The sequence below is a fragment of the Populus nigra genome, chromosome 8 (assembly GCF_951802175.1).
Source record: "Populus nigra chromosome 8, ddPopNigr1.1, whole genome shotgun sequence".
Lineage (NCBI taxonomy): Eukaryota > Viridiplantae > Streptophyta > Magnoliopsida > Malpighiales > Salicaceae > Populus > Populus nigra.
The window spans coordinates 18,916,875-18,937,477 of record NC_084859.1 but is presented as its reverse complement, the minus strand read 5'-3'; the positions used below and the strand labels follow the sequence as shown (position 1 = coordinate 18,937,477).

The following is a 20,603-nucleotide window of genomic DNA, read 5'->3' as shown; positions in this document are numbered from 1 at the left end:
CCTGACTAGTTGAGCTACACCCCTTAGAATTAATATAATCTCATTTTTGCTGTCTCAAGTTGATGTATTAGGAATCCAACATATTTCTTCTAACTTATGAGCCATTGACAACTCTATTTTCAGTTTAATCCTATCAAATAACATGCATCATCTAATTATAACTTGTATATATCTGGTAAATTTATCTTTTATTTAAAGCAAAATATAAACGGCTTGGATAATAAGGCACTCGCCCCCATAAATTTCTGTTTGACACATGCATATCCCTTGCATGGATGTTACTCTGAGCTGCGCTACTGTTTCATCTGTCCAGATTGTTTCTGCAGGCCCGGAGACATGGACTCTTCTTGTATTTGAGAATGAAAATCAGTCCAAGATGTGTTCTGATCTTGAATTTTGCCTGCTGAATCTCTTTTCTTTCATGAAATTTCTGTCCTTCTGTTGAAGAAACTGTGTTCATTTTCTCCATGAATTTTTTATTACAAAGAAAAAGAAAAGAAAAGGAAGAAAAACACCAGGAACTTTCGTCAATGACTCGACAAAAATGCCCTACCTGATCCTCTAAGATTACATATGTGCACGAGTCTTTTGTCTTATATCCACCTGCGAATCTCCACTAACCACTATAATCATGGAAGAACAACTACTTTCATAATTAATGATCTCCTTCGACAAAAAATAATTAAGCTAATCATTCATCTCATATATCAATGATGTTACCCCTTTGCGATCAACTCAACAGACAAATCTTGTATGATTTTGGTCCATTACTGGACCAAAACAATTTTTATCAGTAAATTTAGTGTTCTTCAAATTCTGCAGAGAATTAAAGGGAATAAACAGGACATAGCCACATTGGGAAAGATTCTGAACTTTCTCCATCACTGAAACTAAATTTTTAAAGGAATTTTTTATCATCTCCTTTCCCTCTGCTGTATAGAAAGGTGTTGGATCTCTAAAACGAAGCAAAAATTTCCACAATCTTCCTGCATAACTGTAGTGGACAGAGGGCTGGCTACATGCATACTCACCCACTCATACATGATGATGATAAAACTTTTCGTTCTTTTTATTTTTTATTTTTTTTCCCTCCTAATGATGGATGCTCCTTTATACCCCTTGAGTGGGGGGGACTTTTCTATTGCAAGCACAGGTACATCTAAAGCACTGAAGGAGCACATTTCTGGTAGCAATTTTCTTCTTTGGCAAAAGATCTGTTTGAGATTGATGTGCTATGTTCTACTTTGATTATGCTTTATAAGCTGTGATGTAAAACCACACAGATTCCATGAAAATTAGTTTTGATTTTGGTTGAAAACATGGGTACTTGTTTTACTGAGAAATAAGATGTTTTTTCTTTTAAAATTTCTCAACTTTACATTAATCAAATATTAATTTTAGACTAAAATCAGTTGAAGATCACTGCACTCTAAGAACACATCAGCTCAAAGATGCTATTTTTTTTTAATCTAATCCAACTAACAAAACAATTTTTTTTTAGCAATGCATCTTTTACTCAAATTTTATGCAAGAAAAAATGAATTTATTTCTAGAAGTAGTGCCGAACACTCAAGATTGAAATTGAAAGGAAAAGTATCTAAATTGATAATCTAAAAAATTTAAAAGAAAATAAAATTGAAAACAAAATTAAAATTGAGAAATTAATTAAAATAAAATAACTAGAAAAGGAGGGATGACATCAAAAGAGAAATAACTTGAAGGGCTAATCTACAAATTTAAAGGGTCATATGCATATTTTTAAAAGGAAAGAGAAAAGAAGAGAGAAAAAAAAAAGGTTGATAACACTGTACTCAAGGTTCACTGACAACATGCACCGCATAAGGAGAAAAAAAAAGTTGAGAAGAATCGAATGACACGATAAAAGAATGGCTTTGACCATCGGAATCATCCACATGCGTCTACAACTTTTTAATTATTTATTTATTTATTTATAAAAATATCACATTGCTCGTAGGACTACAAAGTTTTTATGAAAAAATCATAGTAAAATGATAAATAAACCTCTCTAGTCAAGCTTTTAAAAATTTAATTCTAAAGACAAGAGAGTCATTCACTATAGCAAAAAATATGAAATATAAAAAAAGCCTCTAGACCATAGTTAATTTTTGTTTTGTTTTTAAGAACAATAAAGTAATTTTATTATAAAAATATGAAAGACTGAGATACCCTTAAAAAATTATAAAATGATAAATAAACCAAGTAAAAAGATGATTCATTGTGATTTTTTTATAAAAATAAAATTGTCAATTTATTATTATAATCTATAGTAAATCAAGGCATATGTAAAATATTTTTTCCATGTATTTTAGTGTTTTTTAATACATTATTGTTAAACTCAATTTGACCAACATATTAACTTTGAAAACTTGGGATTTAGAACCTAGCTTGAGCATGATTCTTAATTAAATTAGACAATATTGATATGATAAAACTCAATTAATTAATTAGACTAAACCTAGTTCAACTCGGCAGAGTTAACATGAGTGAAAAAAGAATGAAACATGTTGTTTTAATAAAAATAAAATTTGACTCGGATTGATTGGCGACTCAAGGGTTAATGCAATGACTAAAATTCTTTTCCAAGTCAATCCCGAAAATGAGCATGGAAATTATTGGTAATTATGTGCATGTGCCTGTAGGAAATTCAGAAGGTCATCGATCCTTATGCGCTGATCGATCATAATTGTGTGCATGTGCCTCATTGCCACCACTAGGAAATCTTGTCTCACCGGGCTCACGACTTTATGCCCTGTATTCCACCACCGGAGCTAGGGGTTTATATGTAGCTAGCTCTGTAGCGGCCCACTCTCGTCTGATCCTTCAATACAAAGATGAATTAACTTGGAAGAGAAGAGGACACGGCATCGTGTGCAGAACAACGACATTGCACAGATAAGTTGACTTGATGACTTATTTGTGGTGCCCATACCACACGCACATGTGTAGTTTAGGACAAAATGATACACAGATCTGACCTTACGTTTGACCCCACAACTACAAGTGCTTTTGTTCACAAGGACATATGGAGGACTCTTTTTACACCATTTCTGGTCGATGAAGCTATGCACGCAGAGAAATTTTAGCACCAACCGAGCCTATTGATCTACAAAAGCTTTAAACGTAAGTAAAAAATCCGCAAGTAAAACAGATATTCCCAAGGAATTCCGATGAAAGTTCATCGTTAAATCAATTATTCATGACAAAAATCCGTCAATAAAAACAATTTTTTTCTACCTGATGTCGGAAAAACACTATGTTTCCGACGAAAAAACATCGGGTAAAGCAATACTGGAGTTCAGCCACTGCAAATGAAAAGGGAAATTTAAGATCAATGCCTTCAGTATTAACCCATCCTGTGTACACCCTTGGAGATGAAACCTTGTCAGTCATCTGTCACCTTAGAATAAAGGTTGACATAGACAGTATTATATAATAATACATGCATGCATGTATATGGATATGGAGCTGTGATTATCAAATTGATGACCGAAGGAGAATGGCAAATAGAAAGTTTCATATGAAAAAAGATTCAAAAAGAGAGGAAGCCATACGTTCTCACATAAAAAAGCGAATTTATTCCACCCTATTTATATTCTTAATGTCTTCTTGTTAAGGTTTTCTTTACATGGTTCCTCCTATGATTTTGAAATGTTCCACTTTATCAAAAACAGTAGTGCGAACATTATTCCAGGTACAGGTACTTGTCTTCATTAGTACCCAAGCCATACCATGCACGAAATCACCATTTATCCTTGCCTAGCTTTTGTAAAACCACACCCCTACCGCAGGTTTACAGCATCCTTATCATAATTGCTCGAGACTGATCCCTCTTTCAGTGTTAGTCACTAGCATGATACTGTGTGCGGAACCATTGCTGTATATAGTGCGCCTCAATGCATTGCAGAAGCTGTAGTATACGCCTTTCATCTGCTTCATTCAGACTGAAAAAACCTATTATTTTTTCAGTGTGAATGAAGCTGATGAAAGGCGTATACTACAGCTTCTGCAATGCATTGATGCACACTATATACAATTACTTTATCAAAAGAACCAAAGTTGACTACTGTTATCATGAAGAACAAATTCGGCCTAGCATAGTTCCTTTTAAAGCGGATATAATACATATCAAGGATAAAACAAATATCTTTATATTTTGTTATTTCGTATTCATCATCAAGTAATTAAATAAAATGCACAAACAGTTACTCTGTTTTGAATATCATTATCAAAAGCAGTTTCGTCTCTGTTTTTTTTTCTTTCTCGCCCTTAATGTTCTAACTGTCTCTATCTTTTTTGTCCTGGAATAGTAATCAAATACTACCCTAACGTATAATATAATTAAGATTTCCCTTTTATGTTATGAAAAGTATGAATAAGAAGAAATAAAAACTGACAGTGAAATTATTTCTTGAGAGCTTAAAAACTGCTGGTGTAAAAGATTGCATATCTTGGTTTAAACCCAGCAAGAAGTGGATCAGCTTTGATAATTCGATTACAATCTTTTACTTCTAGCTACCATCATTAATTTGCACTGTTATTATTATTTTTTTGTATATAATTAGAATGTAGACACACACATGTGCACGAGAAATAATTATTTGCTGCTATTATTATATCAGTGATTAAGTGGAAATTTTAGTTGTTTCTTGATTGTCATTATCAAAGATTCCAGAGGTATCACTTGATTCTCTTCTTAGTTAATTAATTGGTAGGATTAATATACTTTATTCTTAGCCACCAACTTTCATTCATAGCCAACCAATTAAGCAATATTTTGCCAAGTTTTTACTCACCACTGCAAAAATAGGAAGCGTGCTGCTTGAATTTATGCATCAAAGAGGGAAACATGTTGACTCATTATCAAAAATTTATGCTTAAAAACAAAGCTAGATGCTACAGAGAAACACTTGTGCTCTTCAATATCCTAGTTGGTAGATTCAAAGATATTGGACTCATCTATCTCTACGATGTTGACGAATGCTAACATGATTGGTTTAATCTATACGACCCGGTCTCGAGCAAATTCTAGGCAGGCAGAGTCTAATGAGAAGGTGACACGGTGGTGTAGTCTACTATATAATTGAGTGAATGCATTGAGTACAAAAAACCCCAAGTGGGAAAGACAGGAAATCAATGATTCATGTCTCATGTTAAAAGCCTCTTTTTCAAAGTTTTTTTTTCTAATACAGGACTTCTTGCAATATTGTCCCACCGTCCACTTCCAAAGGCTACCAGCCTCCCATCTCCAGCAGTTCCAACCACTACTTCTCTCATTCTCTCCATCTCTAGGGATTCTCTAAGTCAATTTCTTAATGTTCTCTCTTTTTGTACTATAAATATCAGTCATCTCACTTCCTTCAAAACATAAAGACAAGCAAGTGCAAACTCAGAGCATTAAGCTTCTCTAATTAAATAGTTTGCACTTGCTATATACTATATTTATTTAGCCTTTGACTGTTTTTGGTAATCTAGCTAGAGTCATGGACAATGCAGAGGTTCCATCAGTTCCTTCAACCCCAGCAACACCAGGTACTCCTGGTGCTCCTCTCTTTGGTGGGTTTAAGGGGGAGAGAGGTGTTCATGGTAGAAAATCCCTATTGAGAAGTTGCAAGTGTTTCAGTGTGGAAGAATGGGCGATGGAAGAAGGAAGATTGCCTCCTGTCTCTTGCTCACTGCCCCCTCCTCCTGTCTCACTGGCAAGAAAGGTATGCATGTTGTGTGCATACAACTTTCTATGACATAAGAATAACCAAAATGAACTAACGTTTTCCATTTTTGTGTTTTGTGTTCATGTAACTTATATCAATTCCAAAACTGCAGGTGGGAGCTGAATTCATTGGCACTCTTATACTGATCTTTGCTGGGACAGCCACGGCCATTGTTAACCAAAAAACACAAGGCTCAGAAACTCTCATTGGCCTTGCTGCCTCTTCCGGACTAGCTGTAATGATCGTTATATTAGCAACAGGCCACATCTCTGGAGCTCATCTCAACCCATCTATCACCATTGCCTTTGCTGCCCTGAAACACTTTCCATGGAAACATGTACAAGAAAATACACAGTACTATTCAATTAATGTTGTGTGTTCTTATTTTAGCAGTTTTTGGACGTTAATATCACTCTCCTTTGAACAGGTGCCAGTGTACATTGGGGCACAAGTATTGGCATCATTATGTGCTGCATTTGCATTGAAGGGGATATTTCACCCTGTAATGGGAGGGGGGGTCACAGTTCCTTCTGGGGGATACGGTCAAGCTTTTGCTTTAGAGTTCATCACCAGCTTTATTCTCATGTTCGTTGTCACTGCTGTAGCCACCGACACAAGAGCTGTAAGTAATTTCCTTTCCTTGCTTCAAACCTTCTCAACTGAGCATTAAGAATGCCTTTTTGGTTCTTAATAAATGGCAAAAGCTGGACTGAAACTTGATTTCTAATACCCTTGTTTAAATTGTTTATATATAAAAGAAAGCATTACATTTACATATCCTTTCTCCTTTTCAACTCTTCTTTTCCCCCAAATTTTCCAAAAGGGAAGAGAAAACGACAAGAGTCAATCAAGATGGTTGACACCCTTTAATAGAATCAATAGCTCTAGAATGGATAAAGATCAATTCTTTAGAAATAATTTATGCACAACTGAACTGTAAAAAATACCTCAATTAATCAGATTTTAAATTTATATTTTAATAATTACAAGTTTGAGTTCTTCTAGAATTATTAAAAACTTATATAATCGTTAATTTTAGGACCCATAAGATTAGTCGAGGTATGCACAAACTGGTCTGACACTACGTTATAACACACACACACACACACACATATATATATATATATATATATATATATGCACTGGCCAAATTTATTACTCTCTCCCTTCTACCATGTTTTAGGCAATCACATGCACACAATACATTGAAATAGATACATAAATTAAGCTGTCAAGCTTGGCAAGTGTAACAAAAATTTGTGGCCATGCACAGGTGGGTGAGCTGGCGGGAATCGCGGTAGGGGCTACTGTCATGCTCAACATATTCATTGCTGGGTATATCTCTACCAAACTCTTCAATTATTCTTCACATGGGTAGCTTAACTAATTTTAGATTTATTTTTTAATGGTCATATGCTTGGAGTTTTTTTAAATTATTAAAAATTTATATGATTGTTTATTTTAGAATTTATAAAATTAATCGAAGTATACGGAAGTTGTCCGAACAATTATATTAATAATAAAAAAATTATTCTTGCACTATTGATCTGATTAAGGAGAGTCCAAAAATAACAGTGAGCAAAATGCAGTGTGGTCAAAACATAGTAGTAAAGAACATGAATATTTAAGCACTATTGTTAGCAACAACTTGAAGACTTGTGAAAAGGGGCGAATCCAAGAAAAGCTACTGAGTCAAAACCTATTCAGTACTTGTATAGCACCCTTCCATATAAGTCGATGTGAGAGACACGACAACAGCATATTTTTTGTGGTTCAGAACCTACAAAGATTGTTCCCATTCGTCAATCGAAAATGATCTATGATTAAGGCCATTCTTTTCCGTTTATGATGGTTTGTGTCAAATTAAATATTAAAAATAAAAAGATAGCAGAGAGAGAGAGAGATTCTTTGTTTTCCTGTGCATAAAGTAGTCTGTAGTGAATAGAGCATTTTATTACAGAGCTTAAAGCATCTAAACATCATTAGCATATTGGAGTGTCTTCATTTTCAAGTGCAGGGAAACAACAGGGGCATCAATGAACCCAGTCAGAACATTAGGGCCAGCCATTGCTGTAAATAACTATAAAGCCATATGGGTTTACCTCACTGCCCCGATCCTCGGAGCGCTGTGTGGAGCAGGAACTTACTCTGCTGTCAAGCTGCCAGAAGAAGATGGTGATTCTAATGAGAAAACATCAGCAGCAAGGAGCTTTAGGAGGTGATAATTGAGCTCCATAAACAAACCAACACAGATAATCCCAGAATGCTGTTAGATGAAAGTGCAGATGATCAGGAAAACAAGATGAAGCTACTGCACGTTGCATTCTGGCGGGCTTATACACAAAATTAAGATAAAATGTGATTAGGTTGGCTTTTACTAATTTATATGAAGAAATTTCTTGCGGTGCTAGCTATCTCAGTTGGAAGTGGATGATGTTATCTCAAAATACCTGAGACTAAATTGTGTGCAAACTTGAACTGGAGAGGTTAAGGGAGAGGGAGGGTCATCCAGTCATTCCCGTTATTTAACCTAGACAGAAAAGGAGTTGTCCCTTGCCTACAGATATGATAACAAATTCTGTAACAAAATGGTCGAAGAAACATGACATTCCATTTCCTCTCCTTCCTGATCTTATATGTTTCTCCCCTCCTTAGGCCTCTAAATAATGTCTTCCAACAGAAAACGTTAGAAATGGTGCTTTCTAGGACTACTCCTTTTCCTCTCCTCCCTACCAAGACCACCTTCTGCCTCCTCAACTTCTAATGAGATAGTTTCTTGCAAGAAAATATTGGTTTTCAAACATCATATCCCAAGCGACATTTTATACCCCATTCTCGACATTTTTTAGAGCTTTTCTTATATACCACAGAGCTGATGTGCCCACCAACAGCTCCAACCTTTCAAAAGATCCTCAAAACCTTCTAACCTGGGCACTGGGCAACATGAACAATCTTGAACTGCAAAGGGAGCGAGACTCTCGGAGAGACCTCTCATCTCCAACAGAGAAGGATGGAGATCCTAGATTGGGCTAGATAGTAAATCTTAAGGTCACCTTTGGGAAATTCTCTCCTTACTCCATCAATATGAAGAAACGACCAATCCTTGAAAAAACAGGGTTCACCATAAAACTGGACCAAATAAAGATCCTCGCATCCAAGGAAGATTCATCAATTGATTCATAATCAAGAGTCACAGCACGCTGATTTCCAGCGGGTCTATATACGTTGTCCGACATTTCCCTGATTCTGTCGAACAGATAAAGCATCATATGCTATGATCAACAACCAATGCGTAATGGAGAGCATTCCTCTGCCTAATAGCAATCAATTCATCCCACAAAAGAGTCCCTGGAGTCTCCTATCCCTGACCATAAACACTTGTGAGCTCTCATAAAATGATTATGTAGTTCTTTAAAACAATACAACATACAAAATTGGCTAACAAACTGATCCAACATCTCTAAACTTCATCAAAATTGTGATAATAGACCTTTAATATTATTAGAAATAAAAGTTTTATTTTTTCAGTGGGTATATCTATTGAAATCTACTTAATTCTTATCTTATCCACCAACCCATTTAAATTATAAAAATAATTATTGAAAATAATATATTTATGATGGTGTGAGGAAAAAAGTCAAAATCAAAGTAAAAACAACTTCAATGACCTAACAATAATATTTTTTTTAATAAATGTTTTTCTATGATACCATATAAATATTATGAAATATTTTACCTTATTTTATTTTTTAATTTATCTTCTTATGTTTTGTCTCTGTTTTTTTTCTCTTCAAGTTAAGGTATTATAAAGTTTAGGAATTTGTTTCCTGCTGTATATTGTCACAATTTTGATCAAGTTTAAGATTTCATGTAATGGCTTAATTGAAAATAAAAACATCCATAGACCAAATTGCATTTATTGTAAGAGATAGAGGCAGAATAAGACTTTAAATAAGGACTTATTTGCAAGGAATAGAAATTACAGGGGCCAAAATAAAAATTACTAAAAAATTAAGAACCAAAATGTACATTAGTGAAATATTAAAAAGCTGACACTTGTCATTATTGAACAGTGTTAGCTATAAAAAACTGACAAAAGATCATGACAATGACAATTATGTAAAATACAAGGATGATATAAATGGAAAAAAAAAATAGTATAGGGACCCTTCAAGCACAAAAACTAGAGTACATGGGCGCATGCAAGTATTAACCCGCCTCTTTTCTACTAGCTTTTCGAGATTTGGTCATCAGCACGGCAAAGTTAATGTTGGTATTTTTGATAGGGTAAGTTCAGTGTCCATTCAGGAGCACCCTTCACTAAAAACGCATCGCTCCATGCCGTCTCCTTGCATGGACAATCACAGCCTTGCCAATGCCGATGTTGCAGCGGCGTCTTGGTCACAGAAGGAAACGAGAAGATGATATTTTTCTTGCACTGCCGATTTGTATGATAGTCATCAAAACCACCGCGCGCAACCGTTCACCACAACAATCACATCCACCTTGCATCAACACTCTTTAACACCACCGCCATCTCACCGTCACCGCTTTATTAAAACAATTATCGTTTCATCTACTATACTGCTATCGCGACAATCATCATCACATTCACCACCAATACAACCATATCCATCATCGCAAATGTCGGACATTGCAAAAACCATGATTTATTGAATTTTAGATATAGAAATCATAATTATATTCTTACAATGATTTTCTCTTGCAGTAAATAAAAAAGCACAAAACCAACTGATCCATCCACAAACACAATGCACAACAAATATATTGCACGCACCATTTCTGCTTTGCTCGGGACAATATCAGACCATCAGTTCCTTTTCTTTTCTGATCTGGATACCCAAACGCAGAATCAAACGATGGCACGGAGTAGGTTCAACTATCATCTTCATGAATGACAGACAAAATGAACCACAGCTTATATGGTAACCCTGGTTGATCCAAGGTCTATAAAAGTAATTGGCTTGCACAATTTCTCAGTTTCAGATCACACACATCATTTTTGTCTATCGTATCGACCTTTACATGGCATATCATAAATGCTACAGGCGTGGCAATACAAAGCATTAACCACTAGGGATGTCACTATAAACTTGGACAAAAAATACAACCCTCGATTCAATTATAGAGCAAAAAAATAAAATAAAAGATAGGGTTGTCTCACCACAAGCAACCTCCAAGAGCGGGCACAATGAAATTCTTACTTGGTCAACCAGTAAATAAAAATAAGAAAAGTGCATACGGATGCAACCAGGGAAAGTATGATGGCATCCATGGATTTTTTCCTCTTTATTGCTGACAGAATTTGATTTACCTGCATCATTACATCAAAGAAGTACGTCAATCATTACAAGTATATACATGGAAGAATACATGAAACCCGAAGCCATGGAAACAAAATCATTTCTTGGGGTTAAGCAATCGCCTAAAAGTGATGCCGTATAGTTTATTCTAGCATGCTCACGGAGATCCCTTTCCATTACCAAAGATTCCATCTAGACAATTTATAACTGGTGTTTGAAAGGCAGCTTTAACATTCAGCAACCAACTTATTATCAAGCATCTCCACTTGTTTTACCCCATTCATGTCATGTACTATAGAATGAAAAGAAAAATAATAATAATTCTGATTGAGGCTTCCTAAACAAGATTCAAGACATTGCTTAATTCAGCATCCAGAAAAATTTAAAACATAATTAACCACCCGAGCAAAGGTTTTCATACCGTTGGGAGGCGGCTGCTAACATTACTCAGCTTTGAATTGATTCCTCCAAAAGTTGAACGTTGAAGAACTAGTGCACCAAGAGTAGATTGAGCTTGTGAAATCACATTATCCATCTGAAGCACCAGAACACAATGAACAAGGAACTTTAATTAAAAGCATAAGTTGCACATTAGCAGTCATGCTTGAAAACTACTGTTTCAGATTTTTTTCTTTTTTTCTGCATAAATTACAGTGCAGATTGCATATGCATGATGACACGAAGCATGCAAATCAGAGACATAGTATAACCAACGAGCACTCAAGGCTTCATAATGGATAAGAGGGTAACCACACAACATTTCCCAGCATATCTTGAGTGTTTCACAGTTTATATGATTTCAGATATATAAAGTCAATGTTCCATTACAAAAGAAAAGGAGAAATCTAATAGATTGAGGATGCGGAAGTCCACACACTCATATAAATTATACTAAAACACACCTATACCGCAAAAAGAAGAGCCCTTTGGCCTGTACCTGCCCGGTATTTCGGCTAATAGATGCGTGTTCTCTAAGAAGGGCTTGGTCTGCAGAACCAACTCCATCTTCCAAATCTAATCTTGTTCGATCAAACTCCCTAAAGTCTTCCAGAAGAAGAGCATGTTCTTGCTTAGCTCTCATGCTAGAACGGAGACGATGAAACTCCTGCACTTAATCATGAGTAATTCCAAGTTAATTAGACTGAATATAATCCACTGCATTGCAAGAGATTACACAATTCCCTATTGTTTTTTTTTTTCGAGGAAAGAGAAGGGGGGTGTTTAGTTTAATGAGATGGGGCCTAGAAAGGAAGATTGTCATCATCATATACATTTTTCAACAATTTCAACTCCAACAAAATTTGTAAGCCAAATTATTTATCAGTGTGAATTTTTAATGTACTTCTCTAAACAGGTTTTGTGAATGCAAGCATAAGAGCAACAGCAGAGACAACAAATCCATCACAAGTGCCCAGATGCAAAAGCCCTTTGTCAAACATATCAGCTTATTAACATTGTCATGTGAAACAGAAAACTGAAGCAATCTCCAATAGTAACCAACCAGTATACACCTCCTTTTGTGAGTGTTCTTGGTTTTCAAAGGAGAATGAGCTTCATTTGTAGTGAAATTAAACAATAACAAGAAAACCGATCATAAAGGAAAAAGAAAAGGTATAATTATACAGCTTCAAGAGATGTTTGCCTCATACATGGTCAACTTCAATGAAGCAACTCAAAGATCTTTGGGGAGCATAAGCAAAAGCTCACAGATTGAATGGAAGACCTACCTGAGTAAGATCTTGAAGAATTTCCTGATGCCGAGTCAAGGTGTGAGAAACCATTTCTGATCCTCCAGATGATACCCAAGCTTGCATCTGTGAATTTACTTGTTGGAGCTGTTTTAATAGCCTGTCTATCCCAGATTCAAGATCATTCTCTGGAAAATCAACTTTTGTAGAACCCTTCGAGGATGCTAGTTTACGAAATGAGCTCATCTGCTCATCCAACTGAGCTTCAAGTTTCCTTGCCTGCAATAATGTCAGAAAATCATTTACAAAGATATCTAAAACTCAAGGTAGCAGGAGTTAATATCAAGCAGAAAGTATAAGAAAAGAACACGGATAAATAACAAAATAACTCGTAAACCAATTATGATAACTCCATATATGAAGACATAAAAGGACATTATGAAATATAACAAACAAACTATTTTCATTCCTAACTGAACAAACAAATCATTTGAATAAAAACCCATCGAATCGATAGATACTTTCACAGATCTCTTGATGATTTTCTCAACCATCCAGCCCAAGCAAAAAGAAACTCAATTCTCCAAGAGCCATGGCATAATCAGAGCATCACAGGTTCAAACTATCCATGGAGCAGGCCTCAAGGTGAAGTAGTTACGCTACAAGTATTTCCCTCCGTTTAAAAGAGAAGATGCATTTTCGCTACTACATTAATCCTATAAGATATAATTCGAAACCAAGGAAGCCTCGCGGAAATAAATCAATGTCAAGTTTTCCATAACTATTCACACAAATCATCCAGAAATTAACGAAATTCGGAAATTTTTTAATCAAATCCCTCAAATAAAAAATCGAGAATTTTGAAAGAGAAAGAAATGATGAAGGAACCTGTTTGCGTAAAGCGTCCCATGAAGAAGAAGAAGAAGTGGTCACTTCCATTGCAGATCTCTCTCTCAAAATTCGTTTCAATTCTCTTCTCTGTTAATTAATGATGATCACAAAATTGAATTTTGAGAAAGAAATTTCTTGAATTAGGGATTGATCGACTAGAAAAAATGAAACTGGGGTGGGTTTGTTTGGAGATGGAGACGGAGGCAGAGACAGGCCGTCCACCGCTCGCTCCTTCGCTCTCGACGGCAAATTATGAGGCGGGAGACGGTGCTGCTATTTGCTTTATTCATTTTGGTGTCCATGTTACTCTGCGTGTGTTCTCATTTTAGCACTTTTTTTTTATTTGTTTTGACCAGTGTTTTTTACCCATTTATTTTTTCTATTAAAAAAAAAGATGAATTCTTTCTTTGTATTTTTTTCTTTCAAAACTCTTGGTTAGATAATGTTCATAGATAATCGAAAAGATTTAATCTTAATTAATATCTAAACTAATTTATAATACTCCATAAATTAATTGAAAAAAATTTAATTTTGTATTTATATATATATAGAGATGGAGATAGATAAAAATAATAGACTTGTTAAAATATAAAGATGAATATAATATATTTTTATCTAACGGATCTCCATATCCAAATAAATTATTTTATATATTATAATTTTTATTATATATCTAGGATAATTTGGTGAGTTTTTGTATTTAGAATTACAAACTCTTTTTCATAAATATAAAATGTTTATTTAATTAAAATGTATCATCTAATCACGTAGATCTCAAACGAGATTTATCCCATAATAAAGACTTGTGTAGAGCATACTTTTAAAATTATTTAAGGTGTTCTTAGAACATTTGTGGGGTAACTTTTCTTCATTCAAACTAATATTCCTTTTTTATTTCAAAAAATTGAGTTAATCAAAATGAATTTTTTCAACAAGCAATTTAAATAAAGAAATGAAAGATAAATTGTTTAATAGAAAAGAATAAAATTTTATCAATTTCTTATCATGTGTTTTTTCCAAAACACAAAGCTAATATTATTTAAAGGAAAATAGCAAAGGTTATATTTATTTTGTAGTATTTTCTTTTCCTCTTTTTTTTTTCTATTTCTACTTTCAATGTTTCTAGCTTATTAACTTTTTTTTTTAATGTAGGTGTGTGAGCTAATTTACGCGTATCTCGATTAATTTTACAGGCTCTAAATTAATAATCATGTAAGCCTCTAGTAATCCTGAAATTTATAAAATTTAAATTGTTAATTTCTAGAAAGTAAATTTAGAACTTAATTGATAATTCATAAAGTATTTGAGAATCACCTGAATGCCTGGCATCTTCTGTGGCATTCTCTAGACCATTTGAAACTCAAGATTTGTTTGGTATTACAACATAAAAAAAATACAACAATTAATTAGTAAAAAAGAAATGGAAAATAGACACCTCTTACATAATTACATCTATCTTCTCTCAAAAATAAAAAAATATTTTATATATATTTTTAAATATTTACTATAAAAAAAACTAAGCTGAAAACCACTCCAATTCTAGAATACAACATGAGTCAATACACTCTCAACTGAAACCTTCAAGAAACTATTAGGACTTAATTGTAAAATAATCTTCCTTAACAACACAATCAATAGATTCAATACCACCGCTTAAATAAAAGTACTAATCTGAAATCTTTTAAAAAAGAAATCGAAAGAGATAGAAAAGTTTTTGATTTTTTTCAAGTTAATTTTTTTAAAATTATTTTTAAAATCAACATATTAAAATAATTTAAAAATATTAATTTAAAATAAAAACAATATATTTTTTAAAAAAAACCGCAAAAAACAAACATGGCGTTGCTTGTCTACATGGTCGCGAGAGGTTTTCTGCTGTGAAGCCAACATCCTAATAAGCCCTAAAAGTCAGCCGTCTCAACTCAGTTTCTTCCCCAACTCACCTCTCTTTCAGTTCTCAGGTAATAATCCAGCAGTCTCTACAAATCCCTTTTCATCTTTAGTTTACCCGTTTGTTTCTTTGCCTCTACACCGTTACATATCTCCGGCTTTTCTTTTTCTTTTCCTCACTCTTTCTTCTCCCTCTGGAACCAAAGAGAGGCTAAGTAACGGTGATAGTTAAGATTGGTGTATTTTTTTCTTTTTGAAACATTAAAGTATTGATTTTCTATCTGGGTTTCTGTTTGTTCGCTAAGAAATACAGTTATCTGCATATGTATTAGTAGTCGGAGTTGCAGTTTCTGTTGTTTGGAATTCAGTGTCGTGCTTACTTCACCTCAGAAAGGGAGGAGATGCTAACTTTATTGTTTTATGTGATTTTAGGTGGATCGGAGGTTTCATTTTCTTTCTTTTTTCTATTGGATAAGGAGGGTAGAGGATAAAAATATTAGTAATGGCAGAAGCGGAACCACTGGAGATGGCATATATATCAGAGGTGATATTGAAGAAAAGGAAGCACAAGGAAGAATCGATTGCACTTACGAGGAAAACCCAGTTGGAGTTGGGGCAACATGGTGGGAAGAAGAGGAAATTGGAGGATATTAAAAGGCCTGAACAGCTTGTCAGGGAGTTTAGGGACAGGGTAAAATATTCTACTTGCTGTGAATTGGTGCTCTTTCAAAATTTACTTTTTCTTTAATGTTTGTTGTTGCATTTTTCTGTACCTTTCTGTGTAATGCATGGTAATATAAGTGAAATTTGAAATGTTGAAACATTTTGGTGAACTTGATTCTATTATTTTATCCCAGCATGAAATAGTTTAACCTTAGGTCAATTGTTTTATGCTCTAGTTATTTTCATACGAACTTTTGCTTTCTGCTGGTTTCCATTTACTTACTGTACGTGCAAATATGCCTGTTGATTCCATTTTTTTTATTTCTTATATTCAAGCATTTCTATCTTGAAATTAGTAAGATTGCTAGGGAAACTATCAGATGACAAAAGTTCATTCTCATGCTCTGGATGATGATTTTCTTGTTTTGCACTAGAGACTGAAATCTGATGTCAGTAATTCTTGGATTATCATAAGCAAATGTGTTTTGACAGCTTGTTAAGTGCTGTCTTGTCTAGATCTTTTATCGTGTATGCGTAATTTTCTGGTAACTCAGAGGTTAGGACCAAGACTTGTTGCAACTACCTTACCCTTAACGATTTGACCAGAGGACTGAGTGGCATGCTTATTGTGGTATGTGTATGTTTTGTGAAATTACTATCCTGTGTGTTGGCAGAACTATTTTATGTTTTGGGGCATACATATAACTGTATATCATAGTTTGCCATCTAAAGATTTCATGTAAAGTCTTCGAAAACTAGCATGTGAATTCAGTGAGTTTTCTGGCTTGTCAATCTTGTAAGAATCCTTGATTATTAAATTGTAAATCTTCTTAAGCTAATGTTGCTGAAAATACTATAAGGTGACCCTTCTCTTCTGTGCATTTCACAGAATATACACTAGTTTACACGAGACCTGATTGTATGATTCTGTAATAATTATAAACCTGATGCTTTCCATCTAGGAATTGGACCTCATCCGAATGAAACAGAGAACTAAGAGGGCAAAATCAGCATTGTCCACACCAAATTCAAAGCTTCTATTTGTCATTCGTCTACATGGGTAGGTTACTAGTGTTTTGCAATGGTTCCATTCAATATCTCTGCAATCTATTCTTCCAGTTCTGACACATTGATTTGTTTTCAGCAAAAATGACATGCATCCAAAAACCAGGAAGATCTTGTACAACCTGAGATTGACAAGAATCTTTCATGGTGTCTTCTTGAAGGCCAGCCCAGGGGTATTAGAATTGCTACAAAAGGTGGAGCCATATGTTACATATGGGTAGGATTCTGAAACCCACATTAATTTATTTTTGAATAGTATAATCGTAAATATAGGCAGAGGAATGGTTTAATGTTAATTAATTATAGCTCTGTTGAGTGATTTATTGTGAGACCCAGTAAAGTTACTGTGAGTATGCCAAATGGATTAGTCCAGTATGTTAGATCTAATTCCAAGTAAGTTCTAGCTTGGCTTCCCCTAGCTTTCAAACCAACCTGTGTTTCTCTGAATTCCTAGCTTTCAAACCAACCTGCTCTCTGTTTCTCTGAATTCTTAGCTTTCAAACCAACCTGCTCTCTGTTTCTCTGAATTATCTGCTATGTGAACCAGTGACCAGATAAGATTTTAGATATCTGTATAATAGATATCTAGCAGCATTCTTTTTTAGTTTCAATAGACATCATGAATTCTACCTTATCTTTATTTTGAGTATGTCTGCTGGATATAGAGCTAAGCTCTCTAAGACATCGTCTCTATATTGTGCTTGGAGCCTAAATTACAATATTGACAGATGTCAGGTCAAGTTGAAGATTGTCCATGAACACATATGGGCTTTGATTTCTGCCTTAAATGAACACCTGAATGCCCACGTGGCTCTCTCAAGCAATTTCTTAATAAATTTAAAGAGAACAGTTGAACTCTAATAGCATGAATTCTTTTTGTAAGAAGGAATTGTCTGCCTGGCTGTTTCACACGCCACAAACTTTTACCTTGTTTTTAACTGGATCCTCAGTTGTGCGTTTTCTAGTCCTTAGGCAGACATGGTTTTAGGAATAGGGTTCAACCGATTGAAATGCTAGTTTAGAGATGATTATCCTAATGATGTTGGGACAGTTGGTTGCTGTATGATTCTAACTATTTCATATCAATTTATCCTAACAAGCTCTTTTTTTTTTTTTGAAGGTATCCAAATGTTAAGAATGTGAGTGATCTGATTTACAAGAAGGGTTATGGAAAGATTGACAACAAAAGAGTTCCACTAATTGATAATAACATTATCGAACAGGTATTGGATAAATCTTTCACGGTTGTGTCAAGTTTTGTAGTGCCCTCTGGCATTTCCTCACATTTCTTCATTTTGGCAGGCATTAGGGAAGTATGGCACTCTATGTCTAGAAGACATTGTACATGAAGTTGCCAATGCTGGTCCACACTTCAGGGAGATCCTTAATTTTTTGGGGTCATTTTCACTTAACAAGCCAAAAGAAGGATTGCAAGGGAAAAGGGCATTATTCAAAGATGCAGGAGACACTGGGAATCGTGAGAACCAGATTAATGATTTAATTGATAAGATGAATTAACATATGAAACAGGTCCCATGATGAAGTGTAATTCACCTAACCTTCAAAAATCATTTCAGCTCTTCTGATTTTTCTAGTTTCTTTTCTTTTTGTAAGCAATATCTCTTCTTGCAACATTAAAGTCTGTTAACGAGGGATGAATGGACAGGTGGAGGGGTGGAATATGTGTTTGTATCCTTTTCTGTTCTGTACTCGTGGTATTGACAGGGACATCTGCAGGAAAGACGTGAATTAAAGGAAAAATATTTTTCTTTTAGTGTATAAAATATTTTATACAAAAAAACTAGAAAAATACTTTATGTAAAGCAAATGCCTCCCAAATTATAGTCAATGGTAGACTTGCTGTAAAAAAAGCTTGAAAAAATACTTTAAAGGTAGTGATTAGTATTAAATTTCGAGGAGTTTCACTGATCAAAGGAATATGTTTTTGTTTTTTTATAATCCGGGATGTTTGGGTAAGTTTACGTGCACCACGATTGATATCCGGATCATTAAATATCCTATAAACTTAATAATTAAATATCTTGTAAACCTAATTTACACGCACCTTATCTACCCGCTGAATACTCTGTAAATTTAATGAACATGTAAAATTCTATAAAAATAACAGATATACATAGAGAGAATCGATTTCAGTATAAAAAAAGAAAACAATATCCTTTCCCTGCTGGACCACGAACTCAGGTGCCTGATCAGAGGAATCTTACCAGAGGAATCTTAATTGGATTTGATGTTTGCCAAATTATATAAATAAAGCCACGAGGAGACCGATTCTGTTTTGTTTGTTTTTTTCCTCTCGAGTTATAATTCGACTTGTGGAGAAAGAGAGAGATGAGATGGAATTAAGTATGGCTTTTTGAAGTGGAGAGGTCATCTTCAAGCAGGAAATTCATATCCTTTGATATGTATTTCTAATGGGATGGCTATATGTCCCATAACTTTCTCTTCAAACTACTTACAAAACACTAACTTAATAAAAAAGATAGACAGAAAAATCTACAAGAAGATTTGGGGTCCCAATTTTGATTAGACCAAGCAAGCGAAACCCAACACAAGAATCATAATTGCTTTCCCATTTGCCATAGACAAGCAAGTGAATTCAAAAGCTAATTGCACTCATAACAAAGTCCATCCTTTTCTTCTCCATCCATCAAATGCCTTGTTATCTTTCTTTCTCTCCCTCTGTTTCGTTAACTAATGTCACATTTGAAACTTATCTGAAGGGGCTTCCTTTAGAGAAGTGACATGGCATACCTGATAATAATTCATAAAGTTATTTAGCATAGGAAACCACACTAGGGGCTCTCCACATCAACTTCTCAATCTAATTGTCGGCCACTTGTCGTTTTCACCACCCATTTCGCCACCAGATGACGACAAACTGCATCTTCTGTTGACATGCGGGGCTGTCCCATTGGGTTTCACGTTGAGTCCGATTGCGCAAATGGGACTTCTTATCTGGACTCGCCTCCATTTCTAGTGTCCCACAGCATGAACAAAGGTCTTTTTGAGTGATAGACAACGTACTTCAGGTCTCCCCCTTCACTTCCCTAGCTACAAGGAAGAAATATGTGCTTAGGGTTTTTATCCACAATCAAGAGCTAGTTTGTGGGGTCAAATCCAGACAAGGTTGTTGAGCTTGCAAGACTCTTTTTTATAGGTTTTAACAAGTGAATTGTAATAATCGAAACATTGCTCGAAAAGATGTTTTAGCTGGCTGTTATTATATTTACAGTGATGCTTTAACATGCCATGAAAATGAAAAAAGAAGAAGATAATTAAGTCGAAGGAATATATGAAGATACATCCATGGCATGCATAATATTTCACCGCAT

General features: G+C 34.6%; 3 protein-coding genes across 4 annotated transcripts; 2 read left to right on the top strand and 1 right to left on the bottom strand.

The window, feature by feature from the left end:
* The first annotated feature begins 5,216 nt into the window (after window positions 1-5,216).
* Window positions 5,217-8,176, top strand: LOC133701372 (aquaporin NIP6-1). Of its 2 annotated transcripts, none has more exons than XM_062125266.1 (5): window positions 5,217-5,726; window positions 5,842-6,066; window positions 6,157-6,351; window positions 7,003-7,064; window positions 7,742-7,901. In XM_062125266.1, the coding sequence occupies exons 1-5, from the start codon at window positions 5,502-5,504 to the stop codon at window positions 7,767-7,769; spliced, it is 735 nt and encodes a 244-aa protein (XP_061981250.1). In that variant the 5' UTR covers window positions 5,217-5,501; the 3' UTR covers window positions 7,770-7,901. The 2 variants fall into 2 exon arrangements, with proteins under 2 accessions (XP_061981250.1, XP_061981249.1); XM_062125265.1 differs by having other exon boundaries at window positions 5,219-5,726; window positions 7,747-8,176.
* Window positions 8,177-10,383: 2,207 nt separating this feature from the next.
* LOC133700647 (Golgi SNAP receptor complex member 1-1-like) lies at window positions 10,384-13,936 on the bottom strand. Its single transcript, XM_062124235.1, has 5 exons — window positions 13,630-13,936; window positions 12,781-13,020; window positions 11,991-12,158; window positions 11,475-11,588; window positions 10,384-11,064 (listed from the first exon to the last, which is right to left on the bottom strand). Exons 1-5 carry the CDS (start codon window positions 13,678-13,680, stop codon window positions 10,951-10,953), a joined length of 687 nt encoding a protein of 228 aa, XP_061980219.1. The 5' UTR covers window positions 13,681-13,936; the 3' UTR covers window positions 10,384-10,950.
* A 1,508-nt stretch (window positions 13,937-15,444) lies between these two features.
* Window positions 15,445-19,024, top strand: LOC133700905 (large ribosomal subunit protein uL30z-like). The gene is made up of 6 exons (XM_062124636.1): window positions 15,445-15,593; window positions 15,955-16,213; window positions 17,148-17,245; window positions 17,330-17,467; window positions 18,371-18,473; window positions 18,553-19,024. The coding sequence occupies exons 2-6, from the start codon at window positions 16,025-16,027 to the stop codon at window positions 18,766-18,768; spliced, it is 744 nt and encodes a 247-aa protein (XP_061980620.1). The 5' UTR covers window positions 15,445-15,593; window positions 15,955-16,024; the 3' UTR covers window positions 18,769-19,024.
* Window positions 19,025-20,603: the final 1,579 nt, after the last annotated feature.